At 36.2% G+C, this 23,646-nt stretch overlaps 1 protein-coding gene across 3 annotated transcripts in view; it reads left to right on the top strand.

The window, feature by feature from the left end:
• Positions 1-23,646, top strand: part of VGLL3 (vestigial like family member 3) — a 60,222-nt gene that overhangs the window by 21,446 nt on the left and 15,130 nt on the right. For all 3 annotated transcript variants that reach the window (XM_069093923.1, XM_069093922.1, XM_069093921.1), the window contains exon 3: positions 7,435-7,950. In XM_069093923.1, the coding sequence (XP_068950024.1) occupies positions 7,435-7,950 (516 nt within the window). The remainder of the gene's footprint in view (positions 1-7,434; positions 7,951-23,646) is intronic.

Genomic DNA, 23,646 nt, shown 5'->3' with positions numbered 1-23,646 from the left:
TCAATAATGAGAAAGAGATTGATAGGTAATGGTTGTAAAGAAGCCTGAATTCTGAGGAAGGCTAGAGCACAAATGATTTCACTTCTGGTCCAGAAAATAATTTTCACTAGAGACCAACCGTGAAATAATAGTATTAAAATTCAGTGTTGGCAACTTATTTGGGCATTTGGAGGAACATGACTAAAAACTTTCAGTATGGTAAAAACTGTCATCAAGCATGTGTTTAGAATGTACATGTTAAAAATCATACAAGGTTCTTTGACAAATAGGACCAAAGAGATAACTGTTCAACTAGACAGACTCATTGTTCATGTGAAGGGAAGCATAAAACTTAAGATTTTCATTAGCATCATGGAGCATGTTTTACAGTCTCCAAATATAAGGATTCTTTTTGCATGACACATTTCTTCAGTGACATCTGATGACATTGCACTTGATGAATTAAGTCCTGAAATCAACCTAAAAAATACAAATTAGAAAACCAAGGTAGATAAAACAATGCATTTGTTTGAAAGATGAAACAATGCGAATCTTAAATTTGGATATACAGTTACATAGGCAGCCCAGTAGTGTCTAGAATTTCCTACAAAGAGACAAGGTTGAATCTCATCTGAGGAAATGCAATATTTTCAATGATCCCAAGCTACTTACGGCAGCAAAATTTTTTTAAAATATATATTAAGTATCCTGATGTTGATGCTATATCACTTTAAATCACAGAATGCTATTATCTCAGAAGAACTAGAATGACAAATGCCAGTATGTTCCTGGTGTTAGTTATTCCTTCCCCTTCCCCCCCCTACCCCCCCGAGAGATAATTAAGGATGTTCAGGACAGGAAATAGGGGGAGGTCAGTCATGTGTGCAGAGCAGGGCTCAGCAGACCACCAAAATTCTATTCACCAGTTCCCATAAAATTGTGTTTGTCCTTCCTTCTCAAAGAAGACCATGACATCAGAGAGATGATGACATGACTTGCAGTTGACTTGGATTTGAGTGAGGGAGGGCTGTGCAAGATCATCAGTCTCACTTTCTCCTCCAGAGCCATCTGGGTCCAGTGGCCAGATATTTATAAGGATGACTGGAGATAGCCCAGGATGCAATGAAAGACTCTGGCCTTTTTAAGCTAAAGTCTTTTCAAGTTCCCACTAACTTAAGGAGGGCCTCCAGAGTATTGGGCAAGTCCTTTTTAGTGAATACAGAGAAATACTAAGCTATGAAAGCAGGAAGTTGTTGAAATTTGCATCTGTGAAAAGAGACCTTAATGCAATGAGAATATAGACCCATCAAAGTATTACAGCAAATGAAGAATATTTCTGAGATTCTTAAGAATCATATTTACAGGAGGCAGCTAGGTGGCACAGTGAATAGAGCACCAGCCCTGGAGTCAGGAGACTCTTGAGTTCAAATCTAGCCTCAGACACTTGACACACTATACTAGCTTTGTGACCTTGGGCAAGGCTTAACCCCAATTGCCTTGCCTTCCCCCTCCAAAAAAAACAAAACAAAAAAAGAATTCTATTTATAATAGGAACTTTGACTAGGATTTTTCAGGATGCCTTCTATTCTTTGGGCCAGAATTTTCTCTCTCTCTCTTTTTTTTTTTGGAGGGCAATTACATGACTGGCCCAAAGTCACACAGCTAGTAATTGTGTCAAGTCTCTAAGGCAGGATTTGAATTCAGGTCCTCCTGACTCCAGGGCTAATGCTCTATTCACTGTGCCACCTAGATGCCCCTGGGCCAGAATTCTTAACTGGTGGGAACTTTTGTGTTTTTTAGAGCAGTTTCTTCTGTTAAAACATATGCTTTCAAAAATTGTCTTGCAACCCAGAGCAAACTTGGCCTTTTTTTTTTTTCAATCAGGCATTTAAGGGTTAATCTAAGAAGTTCCTCAACAGCTATGAAATTAAGCACCCTGATTGTTATTTCAGTATCAGCTTCTGTCATATCTCAGATGGATTTCTGTAATAAATATAACACTGAAATGACTAAATGAGCTTTGTAGTGATGGTGGTTGGTATCAAACTTACAATTTTAAAGATTTATTTAGAGCCAAAGTGGATCTAGTTATTATCCCTGTTTAGAAATCTCATAGCATAAACCTCTCATTTTGAAGATTAGAAAACTGCGAAAGCTCCAGAAAACCTAAATAACTTATCTAAGTTCACACAGATAGTTTCATGAAGAACCAAAAGTGTTCTTTTGTCCAAATGCTATTAAAACAAAAACATGACATTCAAAATGGGGTCATAGAATTTTAAAGGTTTCTAAATATTTGAATAACATTAAAGCCAAAACCTTAGTGGAGTGTCCATATTAGGATGCCTTGAAATTCCATCTTTAAAATGAAAAGTAATTTTATATAGAAATAACTTATTTTATGCCCTTTTAGGTTAACATTTTTCATCCAATAAATGTGGCAGTGATTAAGAGCATATAAGAAAAATGCATTTACATACATATGAAATAAGCACAGTGATCCTCAGTCAAGAAACAAAGTTCTCCATCTGTTTCTTTGTATCAGTATAATTTATATGTTTTCTTAAGCGAACAGAATCACAAGTAATGGTTTTGAAGCATGGACTTGTTCTTAAATAGATTTGTTTTCCAAGATTTTTATTTTTTTGGTTATAAAATACATCAGCAGTTTTGAACAAAAATTGCATATATTTCTGCAACTTTATATTAGGTACAAGAGACATATTGACTGTACAAACTTTAAATTACTTCTAATTTCATTTTTCCCTGAGGAACTTCTCAGGTTCTGTTCTATCTTCACAGAATGATTTTTAAAAAAAAATAGATTTCTATTCTTAATGTCATTTTGTTCAGTAATCAAACCATGTGACCTAAAGAATAAAGAGTGGGTGGTGCAGTGAGTAAACCCTCCGCCCGGAGTTAAGAGGACCTGAGTTCGGTTCTAGCCTTAGACACAACACCCACACACACACACAAAAAACTAGCCATGTAACCTTGGGCAAGATGCTTAACCCCAACTGCCCTCTAAAAGGCAAAATAAAGAAAGAAAGAAAGAATAAAGAGAACGAAGAAATTTTAGATTGACATGCTCTCTCAATGGGAGACATCTCTCTGCCTACTCTTAAAATTCTAGGCATGTTAAATCTTAAACCTAAAAGTAAGCCTACTTCCATACACATAGAACCTAAAAAAACCAGGGCATCGGGAGACCTGGGATTGGTTTCGGCCTCAGATACACCTACACAAAATAACTGGTTGTGTACCTTGAGCAAGTTATTTAACCCCAGTTGCTGTAAAAAAAAAAAAAAAACCTAGAAAATCAACATATACATATGTGAAAAATACAAACTAATGTATGTTTGTGTTTTTACTTAATATTGAGTTTTTATGAGATATAGAATATGTGTATCTATATAAATGTATGTATAGAAGGGAAGTAGACACACATATGTATATGTCTATGCACATGTGTTTATTGCCTACATATAAATGCATATGTGTATACATGTATGTTGCATGTTTGTTATATAAACATATGTATGTGTATACACACCTATAAGACATGATCAAATTTAAGTTTTAAATAGTTCATAACTCATAAGTGCTAGAGCTAGGTACTAAGCACTATTTGGGGATTAATCTTTCTGAAAGCTCAAATTTTCTGAATACCTAGCCATTCCTATAAAGCCCTTGGTGGTCCTTATATCACCAGTGCAATACCCTTGTTTCTCCTTTAAGCAGAGTGCCCCTCTCTCACCCACACTAGCTGCTCTGCCTCCTCTCTTTCTCAGCTCCACCTCGCTCTCCCACTTCCTGCCTCTGCTCATGCTCTGGTGGGCAAACTCTTCTCACCATGGGTTCCATGTGACACCAGCTGTGGATTGGACCAAAGCTCAAAGTAGCTCACATGGGCCTATTAAGGGGAAGGGAAAAATCTCCAGATTCTTTCCTTAACGTTACAGTTCTTTGTTTCATTTTGGGAAACATTGGACCAAAAACCTTTCTCCATTGACTGTAGTAAAATAGAAAGAGAGAGAGAGAGAAAGAGAGAGAGAGAGAAAGAGAGAGAGAGAGAGAGAGAGAGAGAGAGAGAGAGAGAGAGAGAGAGAGAGAGAGAGAGAGAGAGAGATTAGATATTTTATAACATCATATAGATATATGGATAGATAGATACATAGATAGATACATAGATAGATAGATAGACCCAAAAGCAATCTGTAATTGGCATTTAGAAGCAAGTTTCAGTCAACAAAAATTAAATGCCTACTATATGCTAGGCACTGTGCTAAGTGCCAGGCTAGAGAAACAAAAGCTTGCCAAAAATAACCCCTGCTCTCAAGGAGCTCGCAGGATAAAGGAGGACATAATATATAAACAACTATATACAAACAAAATACATATAGGATAAATTGGAGATAATTAACAAAGTGGATGCAGTAGCATTGAAGGAGAATTATGTACTTGGGATAACTTTTATCCCTCTTTCCTCTTAGCTTCCCTGATTTCCTTCAAAAACTCAGCTCAAATCCCATCTCTCCAAAGACCCTTGGGGTCATGTCAACAAGCATTTATTAAACATAAAACAGTCAGACACTACTAAACACTGGGAATGCAAAGACTGTCCAGAAATAGTTGCTGCTCTGAAGGAGCTCAGAGTAAATTTGTATTTCAGTTCTATTATATATTGGGCACAGGTTGCCTTCTCAAGCACAATACATACTGATTTTGTGATAGAATTACAAAATAGGGGAGAAAGTGAGGATAATTGTGTAGAATTGCATGCTCTGGTTATCTTCAACTTGCATATATCTGATGTTAAATTCTTTTTACTGATGGTGCTATTCATACCTACAATCCACGTTTAATTTTGAATTTGAGATTTTCCCAAGTAGTGTGTACTCAGCTTAACAAATTCACTTTGGAAAATAGAAGTTCCTGGAAGGTTAGTGTTTGATTTAGTGTTTACTTTTACTCCAGCTGCTAGAACAATGTTTTACACGTGATGATAATAAAAATTAGCATTTTTGTAACATTTCAATGTTTGAAAAAAACTGCATATATTATCTCCCAACAACTCTGTAAATAAATATAACAGGCAGGATTATCCCAATTTACAGATACAGAAACTGAGTTAACTTACTTATCATCATATAGCTAGTACATGTTAGAGGTAGGGCTTTAACACAGATTTTACTGACTACAGATCCCTTGCCTGTAGTCAGTTTCTAGATCTTTGCATTAACTATACCCCCTATCTGGAATTCCCCTTTTCCTTTAAGATGCAGTCCTTAAAAATCTTTTGTGATCCCTTCAAGGGCTACTGCCCTTTCTATCAAACTACCTTGAGCTTAACTATTTTATATTTATTTTTTAAATTTTTTTGTATATGCATTGATATATCTATATCATCTACATCTGATTATATGTCCTTGGTGTCTCCCATTAGAACATAAGTTCCTTGTGACTAGAGATTGTTTAATGAATTTTATTTGTAAGCCTGCCACTTGGCATAATGTTCAACACATGGATGCTTAATAAAGACTTATTAATTAATGTATTGATAGTAGGAATTGAATGTGTCTATTGACTCTGAAGATTCTGTGCATAAACAGAGGTAAATTTTGCTGTTTCTTAAATCCAAGCATCAAATCCAAGCACATCTTTTAAAATTTATAGTAATGCTCAGAGGAGAGAATAGACTTAGAACCATGAAATGATGCACATTTTCTGTGCGATGAATGAGAAGAATTTTTTTTTTCTTTTTAAGGTATTAGTCTAACCTTGGGAGAGTTGGGTAGAGAAGCAAAGAAGCCCTTAGGGAAGTTTGGGAATGATAAAGTTTGAGAATTACTGTCCCAGCCTAATTCTTTTTAGTCAGATGATGTATGTAATGTATATGATTAATGGTCCCAGTTGCATAAATTTCCTTGAGGTCAGAAACCTATATCCTAGAAATTCAAGATCACTGTAAAAACAGTAGACGTTTCAATGATTCTATTTCAGATAGCCTTTCCTGCCCATTGTAGAGGTGTATGTAGTTCAGAACTTTAGTGGGGACTTTGCAGTGTGAGAACACTTTACTGTTCTAGTAAGTTCTTTCCTGTTCTAGAAAGGATGATGGTCTTGAATTTTGTTGTCATTCACACATTACCTTGGCCGCTAGTCCACTTATTCAGGGGTGGGGAATCTTCGGACTCGAGACCACATGTGGCCCTCTAGGTGCCTGAATCCAAACTTCTCAAAACAAATTCCCTTAATAAAAGGATTTGTTCTGTATAACTTGGCCTCAGTCAAAAGGCTGTACCCAAGGACCTAGGCCACATGTGGCCTTGAGGCCACAGGTTCTCCACCCTGGTTAGAGGTAGAGAGTGTCTCAAAAATATCTAGCTCAAGCCCACCTTCGCATTTTATAGATGAAGGAAATGGCTCAGAAAAGTTAAGATATCCCTTTCTTGGAATACAGTCCATTTCTCTTTCTTCTATACTACACCATCACCATGATAGAAAAGAATATTTTTGTTGAAAATAGATTCTTGAACCTACTACAGTCTTATTTTTTGAAATGAATGTAATCAATAAATATTACATATTCATCCAATCTACCACTTTAAAGTTTGAGAGATAGCATGGTGTGATGGATACAGCTTGCCTAGGAATTAGAAATCTTGGGGTTCGAGTCCTTCCTCTTGAACACACTGGGTCTGTGACCCTAGTAACCTTTTAGCACTCTCAGGGAATACTCTTTAAGGTTAGTGTTTCTAAAACTGTACTCTGGAAACCCTGAAAAATTCTAAATTCTTCTCCTCCTCCTCCTTCCTTATATTGTTAATAAGCATTAAAATAATCACTTTAGAGGATTTTACTACAAGGGTTCTGATATTTTAATGGAAAGATTCTACTGCTGTTGACAAAATTGAGAACCACTGTTCTAAGGCTATGAAGTTCCTGATCTTCACTTGAAGAGGAAGTTCCTAACAGTGAGCTTCATACATAGTTAAAATCACAGACCTGGTTTTAAGAAAAATATTTAGCTATTTGAATAAATAATCATCGTGTGTGTGTGTGTGTCTGTGTGTATTTTAAACTATTCAAGGCGAACAAGACCAAGATTAGGCATCACAGCTCACTTCGTGGCAGTAGAGTACATAAGAGGATATAAATAATATTTCAACTACAGGATTTATACATGTCATCATATAACATGACAGAAAAATCCATAGGTCCAGAAAAGGAAAAACAGTGCAATTATTTGAATCTCCAAATAGCAGTGGCTTTAGAGTCCTGAGGTATCTTTAATGTTACTCCACCCTTGCGTGCATACTAATATATACTTGTAAAATATTATTGGGTGAATGCTAAAAACAATAAATAAGTTTTAAGGATATAAAAATTATTATTGGACAAATCATTCAAGAACTGAAACTTATATAAACTTTTTCCCCCCCTGGCTCTCAGACAGCTCAACTCTTTCAAGCCAGAGGAGTAGTTTCCCGACTTCGTTTTGGACCAGCTCTTACCAGCCCCCACCTCGGCCCTGTTTAAGTGGAGTTCACCCTGACTTCTCAGTCACTGCACCAGGCACCTTTGCAGCAACTGATCCTGGTCCCTGGCCAGGACACAATTTGCATCAGACTGGCCCTCCCCCTCCCCCTCCTGTGTCAGAGTCCTGGCACTATCCACTGACATCTCAGGTGAGCTCGTCATATACACACATGCATGATGTGTACATGCATCACCATCATCCCCATGCACACGTGCACCACCGCCACCATCACCACCCTTCTGCCAGCTCCCATTTGGATCCTCGGTATGGCTCTTTGCTGATGCCTTCAGTTCGTACAGCCAGGATTCCTGCTCCCCAGTGTGACATCACAAAGACAGACCCTACTACTGTCACCACTGCTACCTCAGCATGGGCTGGAGCCTTTCATGGAACAGTGGACATTGTGCCAAGTTTTGGGTTTGATTCAGGTAAGACAGTTTTCTTCCTTCTTGCCAGGGAGTGTCTACAGGGCAAAAAAAAAAAGCAATTTAAAAGAATATTGTGAAGTAATTCTTCCTTACCATATGTTCCATATGTGTTGTGTTAAGTTATGCCAATTTATTTATAAATATCTGCACACCCCCCCCCCAAAGAATTCTTTTATTCCTCAAGGAATTTATACTGTGCGCAAGTTTGTGGTGATAGGATTTTTAAAAGAAAATGTGTTTGCTGCCATTCCTTTATACCAATAATCTGACTCTTTGGATCTCTAGTGCTGTGCTGTCATTTCTAGATGGCCGATATTTATATTATTTTGGAAACCTTTCTATCTTTCTATGATTCTGTACCTGGTGCTTTCTATAATGCACAGGTTATTCAGAGGTGACAATGGATACAGTATGTTGAGCATTCAGCAATTGTTAGATGCCAGTGATTCTGCTTTTCTTGTGAGCTCTGTATTCATTTCAGCATGTGGAGACCTTATTCAGTATATGTAATCGTGATGTTTGTGCAACACAGTCTGCTATTCTAAAAAGGGATAGAAAACACATTTGAGAAGGAGTAAATTCATTTTCTTACCTCATTTTCTCTGCTATCCCTTGCTTCTCCATTTCTGCCTATCCTTCCTTTTCTCTCTGCTCCCCTTCCTTTTCTTTCCCTCCTCTTTTTTTTTCTCTTTGGCCTTTTGGAGGGCAGTTGGGGTTAAGTAACTTGCCCAAGGTTACACGGCTAGTTGTTTTGTGTGGGTGTTAAGTGTCTGAGGCCAGAACCGAACTCTGGTCCTCCTGACTCTGGGGCCAGCGCTTTACTCACTGCACCACCTAGCCACCCCTCCTTCCTCTTTTCTGATACCAGACCTGGAAGGGTACTTGTTGTTGAGTCATTTCAGTCATGTCTGATTCTTCATGACTGCATTTAGGGTTTTCTTGGCAAAGGTACTGGAGTAGTTTGCCATTTCCTTCTCCAGCTAATTTTTACAGATGGGGAACCGAGGCAGGCAGAGTTAAGTGACTTGCTCAGGGGCACAAAGCTAGTAAGTGTCTGAGGACAATTTTGAACTCAGGAAAATGAGTTTTCCTGACTGCAAGCCTGGCACTCTACCCCCTGTACCACCTAGAAGGGTACAATGAATTTTATTATCAACACTTAAAAAAACCTAAAGGGAACAAACACCTTCACATAATATTAGTTTTTAATTCTGTGAACTTGACATCGCAGTTCACAGGAGTTGAAAATATATATCAAATTAGTAGAGAGTCCTCTGGGTTAATATTCTAGTGTTTTCTTTTCTATAAGTCAACAGTAAGCAAGCATTTATTAGGTGCCTACATTGTTCTGGGTAGTATGCTAAGTATTAAGAATTCTACATAGACAGAAGCAACTGCTCTAGTATTTCACAGTCTAATAGAGAAGATAATATGGAAATAACTATGTATATACAAGATTAAAATACACACATACCCAAGAAGACTTCTAACAGAAGATGATATTTTTATCTGAGACTTGAAAAATAAACCAGGAGCCGAGGTAAGATGGGAAAACATTCCAGGCATGAGGGACAGCTAATAACAAACTGTGGAGTTAGGAAGAGATGGAGTATTTTGTGCAAAGAATAACAAAGAGTTCAGTGGCATCACTTGATGCTAGAGGGGAGGATTAAAGTTTAGGAAGACTAGAGAGACAGGTAAGGGCTAGGTTATGAAGGGCTTTAAAAGTGAAATGGTACTGAACGTAATAGTTTCTGATACATTAGAAATTTATTTTCAGAATCTAAAGAAACTTTCCCTTTTTGAGACTACTCTGTATTACTCTTAATTTTTCTGCAACTTGGATAGGCAGTTTGTCAAACCCATCACTGCACTCTAATTACATATTCTCTGACAGACTGTTTTCATTGTCCATTCATCGCTTGAATGAAATTGTCAATCTCATCATTCTAATCTCTAATGTGTTACCCTGTACTGCAACTGGGCAGATTTCAGTTTCCTATTGACTATGTGACTTTCACTTTTCAGCCTTTCCAGCCTAAATATGACTGAGATAGATGGATGGCCTCTACTGAGAAAGAGAAGAGCAAGACGGGAAGGAGGGTTAAGATGACTTATATGAGTTTGTAAAGGGACTGTTAGTCTTATTGATCCTTATGGCCATGAGGCTAAGGACCAGATGTGACTGAATTCTCTGGATTGTGCCTGTAACCATCACAAATATCCCTTCCTTAACAATTTGCCGCAACATACTTTCCCAGTGGCTCTTTGACTTACATCAAAGAAGAAAGTCTCTCAACAAATTTAGGCTTTAGATGAAACTGAGAGTAAAATTAGGCATGAGTGATTTCCTTTTTTTCTGTGCTCTGTAATACAATGAAGAAAATCCATTATATACTTTTTTCTTCTCTTCCTTTTTTCTTTCTTTCCTTCCTTTATTTCCTTCTGTCCATCCATCCTTCCTTTCTTTCTGTCTTTTCATAAGACAGAGCACCATGCTTTGTCAGATAATGTACTACTGTAGAGAGTGTTAGAGGATCCATGTTCAAATACCACCTTTGACACTACTGGCTGTTGTGACCAAGGACAAGTCACTCAGGCTTCTTGGACTTCAGTTTCCTCAAATATAAAATGAGAGGTTTAGATTAGATATCCCCTGAGGTCCCTTCCAGATCCAAATTTTTATTTCTATGATTTCTAACTTGGGATTTTTTCCTGCATGGTATTGTGCTTTGTCATTGTATATGAAAAATCAACATTGATCAAGACTAGGTGATCTATGTTCAAGATATCAGATTTGTTATGAAAACCTGGAGAGGATTTCTCCATGACTTTTGAGAGGGTATGAGAATCCATCTTCTAATGACCATAGGAGTAATTAAAGAAATATTTTCTATTCTCTTTCACTTAATAATTTCTGCTTTATATGAAACCAGCAGTAGGCAATAGAACTGTATATTGAGATGATTGAATGGCATGTATGTATATATTATATATTCATATCACACATATATACATACATTTATGTGTCTATGTGTATATAAAAAGTCAATGCTTTACCTATATTGAGGGCAAGGGGAGGGCAAGATGGCACCCTGACGTACACTTAGAAAGAAAGATTTCCCTCAGCACATTCATATAATAGCATCAGGAGGTAATGCTTGATATTGACTGTCTATAGTTCCAAAAAGGGGCCCCAGGGAAAGCCTGACTAGGAATGTGGAAGGGCTCCCAAAAGGCAGTCAAAAGGCAAGCCACTGATACTCATTTGAGACAAGCATAGTTTTTTCAAGGTTCTTTTGCTGGACATTATTAAGCATATGAAGTGCAGAAGGAAATAGAAAGATGGTAAATAAGATCAAGTCCTTGCCCACAAGATGTTTAGAAACTATACTTCTAAAACAGATAAAGTAGCATGCCTAGAATTTTGTACTCAATTTTTCTAATAAAATGCTGGGATTCAGGCACTCCGATTATGACAGTCTTGTTCAGAAGTTTTCAGTTGTGCCTGACTCTTCAGGACCCCTTTTGGTATTTTCTTGGAAAAGATGCTGGAGAGCTTTGCCATTTCCTTCTCCAGCTCATTTTACAAATGATGAAACTGAGGCAAACAGAGTTAAGTGACTTGCCCAGGGTCAGACAGCTAATAAGTGTCCAAGGCCAGATTTGAACTTAGGCAAATGAGTCTTCCTAACTTCAGACCTGGCACTTTATTCGCTGTATTGCCTAGCTCACATATTAACACAGCACTTTAATGTTTATATTATTATTAGTTTGCATCATATTATCCGTAGTTTACATTATTATCCCATTTTACAGGTTAGAAACTGTAGTCCAGAGTGATTAAATCAAGTGTCCATGGTCATGCAATCAGTTAGTTTCAAAGACAGTACTCAAATGCAAAGCTTTTGTGAACCCAAGTGAACAACCCAAGATTGTTTCTCTGTACCATATTGCCTCATATGTTTCACATTTGCTATGTATAGTCAACCTGACATGGTGGCACAATAGTAATGGTTTCCTGGAAGACTCATTGCCCCCTGTACTATCAACTTCCTTTCAAACGACATCCCCTTTGTTTGAGAATTTGATCCTATTAGATTTACAGATTCCTCTTGGAAGAATAGTCATTTATGGTCTTCATCATTCATTCATACCTTGGTGCAAATGAAAAATCTAGAAGCAAATTTAGAGAAGAGCAGAGAGGTATTGGGTAGGAGTGATAAAGACTAGGGGTGGTGTAAAAGTGACTTTTCTGAGTGTCACAAAGTCATAAATTTAGATCTGGAAGGGAAGTTAGTGGAGATCTAGTCCAACCTTTTCATTTTACAGATTAAGCAGCTGGGATCCAGATAGGGTAGGTGATCTGTCTAAAATCAAACTGGTAGTATATATAAGTCTGGATTTGGATCCAACTACTTTACCTCCAAATCCAAACACCTTTTCCATTGTACTAAGCTGCTTCTTAGTTTAGCATAACACACTAAATTTTCTTTGAGTATGATGTAATATGTATTATGGAAAGAATAGAACTGAATATATATCTTCCAGGTTATGAATAAAGATATTTAATAAACCTGACCTGCACTCAACCTTAAGGAAACTTGAATAGACAGTTTTCTTCAGCAAAATGGAATGACATTGTTATTGACTTTTATTGCCATTCCATTACCTAGTGTAAGCCATGGAGTGGCTCACATCCAAGCTGCTTTTAATGAATTTTTCAAGTAATTTTTCAAGATTTTTTTAATGAAGTTTCTAACTTCTGAAATGCAAACTGTATTTCTTCTACAGCTTCCCCTTCCTCCACTACTTTTAATTATGAAATGAGAGCAAAGGCAGTCACGTTTCATTGTGATTCTTTTTCTTTGTAAACACAAGCTGTTCATTGCTCAAGATTCCGTTTTCATCTAGAAAGCCACAGATTTATTTTTCTTATGTTATTTTAGCAACAGTCAGGTTATTCATTCCCCTTCCCCCATATTTCAGGGATGCCTGTATCCCTCAGTAAAGAAAAGGATGAAAACATTGTCTAAATGGCAAGTCATATTCCAATGTTCAGAGCATTTTTTTTAGAAGCTTCCTATTTAGGGCACCCATACCTAAAAAAGAACCATATTGTTACCTACTATCAGTTTAAAGAGCTATGAATACAAAAGGACTAGAGATAAGATAGAATATATTTCTATTTCTGCTGACTCTTTATGAATCATATCTTCAGATCATTAGCAAAACGTTTTTTAGCTGATAGCTACATAAAGAATTCTTAGAGGAAACCATTATTAGTGGTGTTGTGCATGGAGAAGTAGACTTGGCATTAAAAGAAATGAGTTTGAATCCTGTCTATATACTAGTTGAGTGATCCTTGGAAAGTCACTTAATTTCTTTCAACCTCAGTTTTCTCTTATATAGGGACAATAGTACCTACTCACAGGGATGTTATGAATATTGCTTTAAAAACCCCAAATACCATTCACAGTGGTCAGTATTATTATTATCATCCTGAAATGGTCAAATATCTCCCAGATCATATAAGGCTTTTCAGATTTTTCATTTTCTGGGCTACAGAGAAGTTAGTATAGATTCATGTTCAAATTTCATTTGAGGTGAAGTCTTCCAACCCAAATAATAGAATATTAATTTCTAGTCTACCCAGAAAGAACCATTGCTTAAATAATTGGTAGAATCATTCATCAAGGCCTGATTGGAAATTTCATTTATATTTTTATAGATAATTGTATTTATGAACTGTTTTGCTCTCTGAGAAATAAGGTTGATAATTTCTAAAGTTCATTATCTCAAGCAATTAAATTCTTTTATATAAGTGGCCTTTTCTATAGTAGAGTCCTACAGTTTTTTTCATGGCCCAGCCAGCTACTACCTGCCCCCTAATCCATCTTCCCCACCCCTCCAAGTAGAAGTCATATGTCCCTCCTTGAATATCTCCTGCTATTGTGACCTCTCAGTAATTTTCTGACATAAACCTGCTAAAGTTTTATTCCACCATCACATTGTACTGTAGAAGTGGCTTTGATTTCTTTGGATTTTGCCACAGAAAACAATTTTTGATTGGTATTTACCAAGCTGGAAAGATTTTGGGTACAAGTAGTGTGATTATGAATTCCTTGACCATCAAAACCTGCAAGCATAATTATCTGTGCTAGTAGAAGTTATATTCACTGGGGCGGCCAGGTAGCACAGCGAATAAGAGCACCAGCTCCAGTGTTGAGAACACCTGGAGATCGAATCCCGGGCTCAGACACCTAGCACCCACCCAGAAACACCTGGCCGTGTAACCTTGAGCAAGTTACTTAACCCCAATTGCTTAGGGGTGGCCAGGTGGCTCAGCGAGTAAGAGCACCAGCTCCAGTGTTGGGATGACCTGGATCAAATCCGGGCTCAGATACTCAGCACCACACCCAGAAGTAACTGGCCGTGTAACCTTGAGCAAGTTGCTTAACCCCGATTGCTTTAAAAAAAAAAAAAGAAAAAAAAACACACTCCTGAGCACTACTGCCAGTTGTAGGTATACATGACTGCTTTCTATAAAACCTTGTCAGGGGCAAAGGTTAATAACATTCTCTAGTTTTTCTAGGGCCATGTTGAGATCATAAAGAATGTGTTGCCTTCTGAGCCTTAGCTCCCTAGATCTCTTGCTACATTGACATGGTCTTACTCACATTATTTCTGCCAAAAAGATATCTTCAGTGAATAATGGTGTCATAAATTTAAGCAATTTCTGACAGTTTTTGAAGCACACAAATATATGTGTCTGTGTATAAATAATGAATGTCTAATTTTAGAAGATGTCATGTGTTTAGAAAGAAATTAAAGTAATAAAAAATCAGCTTATCATAGATAAAAACAAGATTGACATGGGGTTAGCAATACTCTTCCAGTGAGTCTGAGAGGGAAGATAAGGAAAAGTTTCACAAAAAAGGTGGTAACTGATCTTCAGATCAAGATGGGAACTTGAAGAAAAAAAAGTTTTAAACAGACTGAGCTGTGGAGGGGGTTTGGGTAGGCATTAGGGGGAGCCATCATGAATTCACAGAAAAGGCAGAGTCTAGAAAAAGACTGGAAATTCTGCAGTAATCCAGTTGACTGGAATGTAGCATAGATGAAAGGATACACTGTGAAATAAGCCTAAAGAGGTAGATTGTAAAGATATTTGAAGGACCTAAAGGACTTTGCTTCAGCATTCACATATTAAGTTCATGCATGCTTCCTTGATAAATGAAACCACAATGAACACATTTTGTTCAACAACTTTCTGTTTATGTTTATTATGGTTGATGTGAAACAGAAATCTGTCTACTTACCAAAGCTTTTTACCACTCTCATGAAGGATGTCTTGTATAGGATAGAAATCAAAAAGAGATTTCCTATTATGTGACCCTCCAAATACCTACTTTCACTGATAATTGTATTAATGCATCAAGTCCTAGAATATAGAAGGGACTATTTAATGAGATCCATAATTACTGAAAAATTATAAACATAACAGTCCATACATGAAAGACTAAATAGATGGAAATGCCTGCTTGTCAAGATTAGGATATGTAGTTGGAAGGCCAATCCACTAGTTAATACAGCAGTATATACATTTTAGAGCAGACACTACAAATAGTGAGTTGATTTCAGAATTGCATGGGAGAAAAGTGGTAGGTTGAAGGTCATTAACTGCCCAATTACTTAGTTTTAGGATTATCATTAATATCACAGAGCTTAAAAAATTGAGTTCTACATATTGATGTTTTAATGCTCCTGCAATGTGTCAGTTTTCAGTGGCTCTTTTCTTAATCAACAAGTATTTATTAAATGTATCAGAGGCACTGTCCTAGGTTCTCAGGGTACAGAAACAAATATTCAACAATCCATGCTCTCAAGTTAGATTTTGGAAGATAGATATAGGGACACAAAATAAAGATTTATTAAACACAGAATACATTAAAACAAATATCAGGTAATTAACTTCAAGTAGTTACTTAGAGGCAAGCCACTAAGAATAGGTGGTAGTAGGGGTAGGAGGGGAATCAAGAAAGGCTTAATCTAAAAGATAGTACTTGAGCTGTCTTTTTAAAAATAATTTTTATTGATTTATTTTTCATTTTCTTTTACATCACTAACTTTTCCCCCAGTATCCCTTCCCCCTTCTCTTCAGAGAGGAATAGCCAAATAAAAAGCATATAGTATGACAGTAAAAAATGAAAATGAAGAGAGAAAATAAGTAAAATTGATTAAAAACAAGACAAAAGTATGAAAGTATGTGCAGTATACCTCATTCATGGGTATACTGCAAAGAGGCAAAAGTATGATGTTTTCTATTACATTTTTTTTTGAGCCATGCTTGTTCATTGTAATTTTGCGACATTCACTTTTTTTTAGTAGCTGTCTTCCATTTTCATTGTTAGAGTCACTGAATATATTGATCTTATTTTCTAGGCTCTGCTTAACTCACTCTGCATTAGTTCATGTAGCTCTTTTCATGTATCTTTATTACTCATATTTATTATATCTTACAGCACAGTAATATTCTGTTATGTTCATGTACCACATTTTGTCATGCATTCTCCAACTGATGGGTATTTACTTTGCTTCTAGTTATTTGATACCCCAAATAGTGCTGCTATAAACATTTTGTTGCATATAGGGTCTTTCTTGTCAATGTCCTTCATGGGAGTATAAGTGGTTTCTCTGGGTCACAGGATATGGACATTTTAGTCACTTTATTTGCGTAGTTCCAGAATGCTTTCCAAAACAGTTCGCAGTTGAACTTGCATCTTAAAGAAAGTAAGAAGTTTTAAATAGTGCCAGTGCAAGGAACAGAGATGAAACAAAGCAGTTGGATTTAGAGAACAAGGAAAATGAGTAATACATAGTGAGGCTGGAAAGATAGATTGCGGTCAAGTTGTAAAGGGCTTTAAAATCAAACATGAAGTTTATATTTACTCCTAGAGGCAATAGGAAATCCCCTGGGGTGTATTGAGTGGGGAAGTGATGTGGTCTAATTAGAGGTTAAGGAAGATCACTTTGGCCACTGTGTAGAAAATGTATTGGAATTGGGAAAGAATGTATAGGGAGAATAATTAGGAAGCCAATGGAATAATCTAGGTAAAAGGTGGCGAGGACCTGAATTGAGATAATGTCTCTATAAATAGAATGAAGGAGTTACGGGAGAGATGTAATGGAGGTAGATTATGCAACTGAGTGGATATGTAAAGGAGAGTGAATCAAAGATAACGATAAAGTTGCAAACCTGGAAGACTGTACAAATTGCGATACACTTGATAGCAACAGGGATGTTTAAAAGGGAAGGGTCTTTGGGGAAAAGATAATACATCTTATATTGAATATATTGAGTTGGAGATATTATTACCCCATCAGGATGGTGCTCCTTCATTGGATATTAATTCATCATTATCCACCCACTGTGGTGGGAGTTTTCTTCTTTAGTTCTTGAAATTACTAGGGTAACAACACAGCACATGAACTGTTCATCTGTAAACTCCTATTTTCTCTACATGCTTGGACTACGTACTTTTTTGTTAATGTATTTTATATTGTATTACACATAATGTCATCGTTTGTGACATTTTATAGCCTATTTACACACATTTACTGGTAGGGGGAAAACTGTTAAAAGATGGGATTATTTCAGAGAGAAGCGTAGATTATTTGAAAGTACCACGTCATTTCCTATTCAATTCTGAACCCAACTCATTGTCCAATAGTTTCCATCCAAAAGTGTACATGTACAAGATGTATGAAATTTTAAGGAAGACAAAGATATTGACAAAACAAAGACATAGTTTATTCCAGGTGTGGGAGACAGCTTGTGCAAATGTGTGCAACTGTATGAGTTGTCCATTTTCCTGCCTACTAGCGCATTGGAAAATAATCAATTTTTGTCCATTTATTTTTCCTATATGTATAGTTATACTAAAGTTTTTTTGTGTAACTTTGCATAACATTTAGTAGATTTTGAAAAGCTCCAGAGTTTGGTGCAATCAGAATGATGTCATTCACAAGTAGGAGTATTAGGAAGATTCACCATTGGTATGGAATTCTTCCATTGGGCTTGATCCTAGACATCCTATATGATAGTGACAGGTGCCTTTGGTAAAAATGCTCTCATTTTTTATATCAATAATTTAATGACAGGGTGGCTAGGTGGTGCAGTGAATAGAGCACTGACCTTGGAGTCAGGAGGACCTGAGTTCAAATCCAGCCTCAGACACTTAACACAAAAGTAGCTGTGTGACCTTGGGCAAGCCACTTAGCCTCAAATGCATTCCAAAAAGCAAAAAAAAAAAATTTAATGCCCACCAAATTTTAACATATATATGTTTATGTGCAGGGGTATATATATATATATATATATATATATATATATATATATATACATATATATATGTGTGTGTGTGTGTGTGTGTGTATGTATCTGTATATATGTGAAAAATACTGTATGATCTGATCTGCATTGGAAATACATGGGAAATATATTGGAGCAGGGACTTTAATGTATTATGAGCTTTGCTGAATCAAAATTTTTTTGGTAGTTAGCTAACAATTAAAAATAGATTTTATATGCCCTTCATTGTTCATTCAGTTTTGTCATTGCAAAGATATAGTCTGCTACAAAATACAATTTGTGAAAATCTCTTTTATATTTTCATCAAGGATAGCTCTAATGAAGAACATTGACTTCTAGAGTCAGAGGACCTGGGCTCAAAGCCAAAATCCAAAGCCTGATTCCACATATCTGAGCTTTAGTTTCCTACACTGTAAAAGGAAGGGGTTGGACTAGAGGGCCTCTGAGCTTCTTTCTAGCTCTAGATTTGTGATCCTATCATCTTAATTTTTTTCCAATAAAATGCTCATAGTGATAAGAAGGTAGGCATAAGGGTTAATATTTTTTTCTCTCAACATAATCTCATTTTGGGCGGGGAGGGGTAATCCGTGATTTTTGTAATCCTTTGATATTTAATTAAACAAATGTTTATGAAGCACATACTATGTGCAAAGCACTATACTAGAACCCATGGATACAAGACATAAGGTAACCTTTTTAAAAATGCTTTGAGCAGTGACCCTTTAGATAGAAATATATGTAGAAATTTCACAGTCTGCTAACACATGTGGATCAATATTGCAGATTTGAAAATTAACTGATCCCAGGATAAAATAGGATTGACACTTCAGGCTGGGTTGCATTAGAGAAACTGCACAGAGCTTTTAATTATCTCAAATTTCATTATGAAACAAATGAATAACACAACAACCCTCCTCTTTTTAACATCAGTACTCTTCTAGTAATGTTATATCTCTGTGATCTCTGATTAATTAAAATTGCTTGTGAGCCTGAAGTGTTTGCAAAGATTTACACTGTGAGGGCTATAGTGGTTTGCTGGAGCCAGTTAAAAAATGGCTTACAAGAGCTGATTGTTTAATTTTCATGTGAGAATTTACACCACGGAAACTGGCAAATGCTGTAAATCAGGACTTGTTGATCATCTAGGCTTAAGAAAGTGATGGAAAATATGTAAATAAGCAGAATAAACCAGAAAGTGATGTAGATTAAACTTAAAAGTTTGTCTTCTGGGTATACTTTTTTTCCCCCAGAGAGCCACTTGTTAAAACATTTTCCAGTACACTTCTCCTCTGGTTGTAATATAATATCAATGATGACTTGTCAATAAGAAATGGTGTTAAATGTAGCATCCAAAAGTACCTGAAGAGTAAAAGAAGTGGATTGGTCATGTAAGAAGAATGAAGGATAATGGATGGATGTTACAAGTATAGAACCTATATCCACAAAATATTTTTAAATCTAATAGTACAGTCTTCTATGAAGGTCTTCTTGGAGGATGTGGATAAGAGTAACCAAGAAAAAGGAGGAGTGAATGAGGTGAAATCTTCACTATTGAAGGGAATCTTCACATCTTTGAAATCACATATTCTCTGAAATTACCAAAAGTCCCTATTATGTGCTTCATAACTAGGACATAGTCTTTGGCTTCTAAAATTTCTCTAGCTATTTTCCTTTGAAATTAAGGGTATAACTTTTCACACAGATAAAGTTAGATCTAAATAATTGGAAAAACCAGTTGCTCATGGCTAGGTAAAGGTAATATAATAAAAAAAGACAATTTTACCTAAATTAATTTACCTTGGCACTAAGCCATACCAATGAATCTACCAGTGTTTTGTGCTTTCATTATCATGTGTGAGGAAACAGGAAAAAAACTGCTCAAAGAAACGAATTCCATTTTAAAACTCCCATCCCCCAGAGAGATTTGCATCAGTGTTATTTTCTCTGAGGGTTAGTATTCTTTCTATGAGAACAAATTTCAGCACATACATGTACATACACATATATGTATGTCTATATACATGCATGTGTGTGATCAGTATAAATATATATGTATATTTATATTTTTTAAAGCAATCGGGGTTAAGTAACTTGCTCAAGGTTACACGGCCAGTTATTATTTCTGGGTGTGTTGCTAAATATGTGAGCCCAGATTTGATCTCCAGGTCATCCCGACACTGGAGGCGGTGCTCTTACTCGCTGAGCCACCTGGCCACCCCTCAGTATATATACATATTTTCAATCCTGCACTATTCTTATCCATGAATCCACATAGGAACTCTTCAGATGCTAGTGTCCTCCTTCTGGGATGGAATAGCTACATTTCATAGATACTCTTGCAATACCCTTGTTATTCATGTTATATCTCACTTTCACTACAAGATCAGTTCATGTCTTCTTTCAACCAGATAGTTCCTACATAGCATCTCTTACTTCTTGCAAAGAAGATCATCTTCAGAAATATGTTAAAGTCTAATCATACCTAATATATGCCTCTCCATTACCCAATTGATAACCTTGGATTCTTCATAGACTCTAGTTTCCCAAAATTTTCAGTCTTACAGAATTACCTGAAAAAAATGTTAAAAGATATGGTTGAAGGCTTGGGATATTTGAGTATGCTACACAATTTCCCAAATGCAACCCAATCTTCTTTTCCTTCTCTGAAAGTCTAGAGTCAATTCATTTTGCATTTATAGTCTCTGCCCCACATATATGTACTCTGTAGGCTGGACTTCCAACTGTATATCTCAGCCTAGACAATAGACATTCTACCAATTAGATTTTTCATGGATAAATTGTTATGTTCATTTCTTTTGTGTAATTGCATGTCTTACGGAAGAGGTTTATGACTTCATCTGCAAAAGGGGTATTTATAGGATGTCCTCTTCTATGGGAGATCTTTCTTTCATAATTGAGTAAAAAATTCCCCATGACAGTAGAAAACAAACTTTAGTGAGCACCTGTTTTATGTATGCCATAAATATACAGAAAGTTGTTGAGCAAAGAATATTCATTGTGGTCCTATTTATTAAAAAATCATGTATAATATAAACATATTTATAAGACATCTTATTGAAGGAAAGTCTTTAAGTTTATTTTTCTCTCCTTAGTTAAAAACGTGTTTCTTTTTGTTTGGGGAGGGGGGAATTCAACAAACAGTGAACAGTATCATGGGTCCTTTATATTTGTTGGAATGCTAGCAAATATTTAACAATGAACTTTCTGGAGAAAATAATATACACAGCATACTTTTAAATTTAATCTGTATTATGGACACTATCACTTCTTAAAAGTCTAGACAGTCTGATTTTTATTATTTGCTGATTTCTAAGGTATAAATGTTCCCATTGAGCATTTAACCACCAGTTCTCATGAGTTGGTTCAAACTAGTTATAACATACTTTTATGTCTAAAAGTTATTATCCCAGACTTTTCTTCCCTATCTCAGTCAAACACCTTGAAAAAGATATCTGAATGCATGATCTCCACTTCCTTTCTTATGACTGTCTTCTAAATACTCTATAATCTGGACTTTGACTTGATCTTTAAACAGAAAATGTCCTGTTCAAAGTCACTAGTAATCTTGTAACTGCACAAATTGGTAGAATTTTCTCATCCTCACACTTTCATACATTTCGCAGTCCTCATCCTTTCTTATGTTTCTGCAGTACTTGAAACTCTTGAACAATAATCCTCCCTCTTTACTCAGCCTCTAAGAAGCTCTGAGATTTTCTCTGGGTTTTCATGACACTGTAATCTCTTGGCTCTCCTATTACATCGCTGACTACAACTTCTTAGTCTTCTTTGTTGGATCCACAAAATCTACCTAACTGTGGGTGTATCTCAAGTCTCCATTCTGAGCATTTCTCTTTTCTCTTTTTTTTTTTCTAGGTGACTTTATCTGACAACAAGGTTTTAATTATCTCTATGCTGATGACTCTGAGATCAATATGCCCAGATCTCATCTCTCTTTTCAAGTTCCACTTTTTATCTTCAAATGCCTACTGGACATTTTGACTTGATAACCTCATAAATATCTCTAAATCAGTTTGTTTCAAACTAATTATCCCTCAAAACTCATGCTTCTTCTAAACTTCTTTCTGTTGTGGGTACTCCCACCCTTTAGTCACTAAGCTTTGAAACCTTTGTGTCAATCACAACTTTTCACTGTCTATAATCCTGATATTCTTTCCCCTAAAACTCTCTCCTTTTCCAAACTTCCATCTTATAGTCAAGGGCATCATGAACCTCCAAGTCACTGAGAGTTATTTTCCATTATTTTTTGTTATCTCCAAGCTTGCACTTCCATTGTCATTCTCTGCTCCTCACTCTTTGCCCACATATCTAGTCTCCAACTCTTATTTCTATCTTCACAACACATTCAGTACCTTTCCTTTTTTTGTATTCTCATATAACCCCCGACCCTAGTTTAGGCATCATCTCTCCTTATCTAAACCTGCTTCAAGTTTCTTCCTGCTCCAAGCCATGCTTTACACAGCTGCCAAATTGATTTTCCTAAAGTACAAATATGATTGTATAACCCTCCTACCTACTAAATGCCAGTGGTGCCAAAAACATATGGGATAAAATATATATTCTTTTCTTTTGGAATTTAAGTTCCCAACCTGGCCCTAATCCACTTTCCAGTGTTATTGCATGTTCCCCTTCATGTACGCTGTGATCTAGTCAAATGGGGCCTTATTGATATCCCTCACGGTGGGTGCTCCATTTTCCATATCTGTGCCTTTGCACTGATTGTCTCCATATTTACAATACACTTCTTCCTCATTTCTGTGTCTCAGAATCCCTAGTTTCCTTTGTAGCTTGACTTAAGTACCATTTTCTATAGGAGGTCTTCCCCAATCTCCAGATGCTAGCCCCTTATTATCACTTGCCTCAAAATACTTTGTCTCTATTGTGTATATATCTATATATTTACATGTTAATTTGCCCCAGCCACATTATAGACTCTTTGAGGAAAGGGACTATTTTTGTTGTGTTTTTGTATCCCTGAAACCTTGCTTAGGGCCTAGTATATAGTAAATACTTGATAAATTCTTGTTAATTGATCAGATGATTAATTCCCGTCAACCTTATGATGATGATCATATACCTTAATGCAGAATATGGTTTGTCAAAGTTTTCACGTTCCTTCATGTATCATGAAGATTGTGTAACTATGAGAAAGAAGGTATAGTTATTAAAGATTATAAAGCAATGAGAAAGAAGTTATTAATTCAGTTTTAATTATCATTTGTGCTCTTAAAATCATACCTTATTTTCCCCATTTAAAAAAAAAATTCTTAATCTTGTAACAT

Source organism: Petaurus breviceps, unplaced genomic scaffold (genome assembly GCF_028583685.1).
Source record: "Petaurus breviceps papuanus isolate PSGF00001 unplaced genomic scaffold, PetGlider_PUasm1.0 213, whole genome shotgun sequence".
Taxonomy (NCBI): Eukaryota; Metazoa; Chordata; class Mammalia; order Diprotodontia; family Petauridae; genus Petaurus; species Petaurus breviceps.
This window is presented reverse-complemented; position numbering and strand designations above follow the sequence as displayed.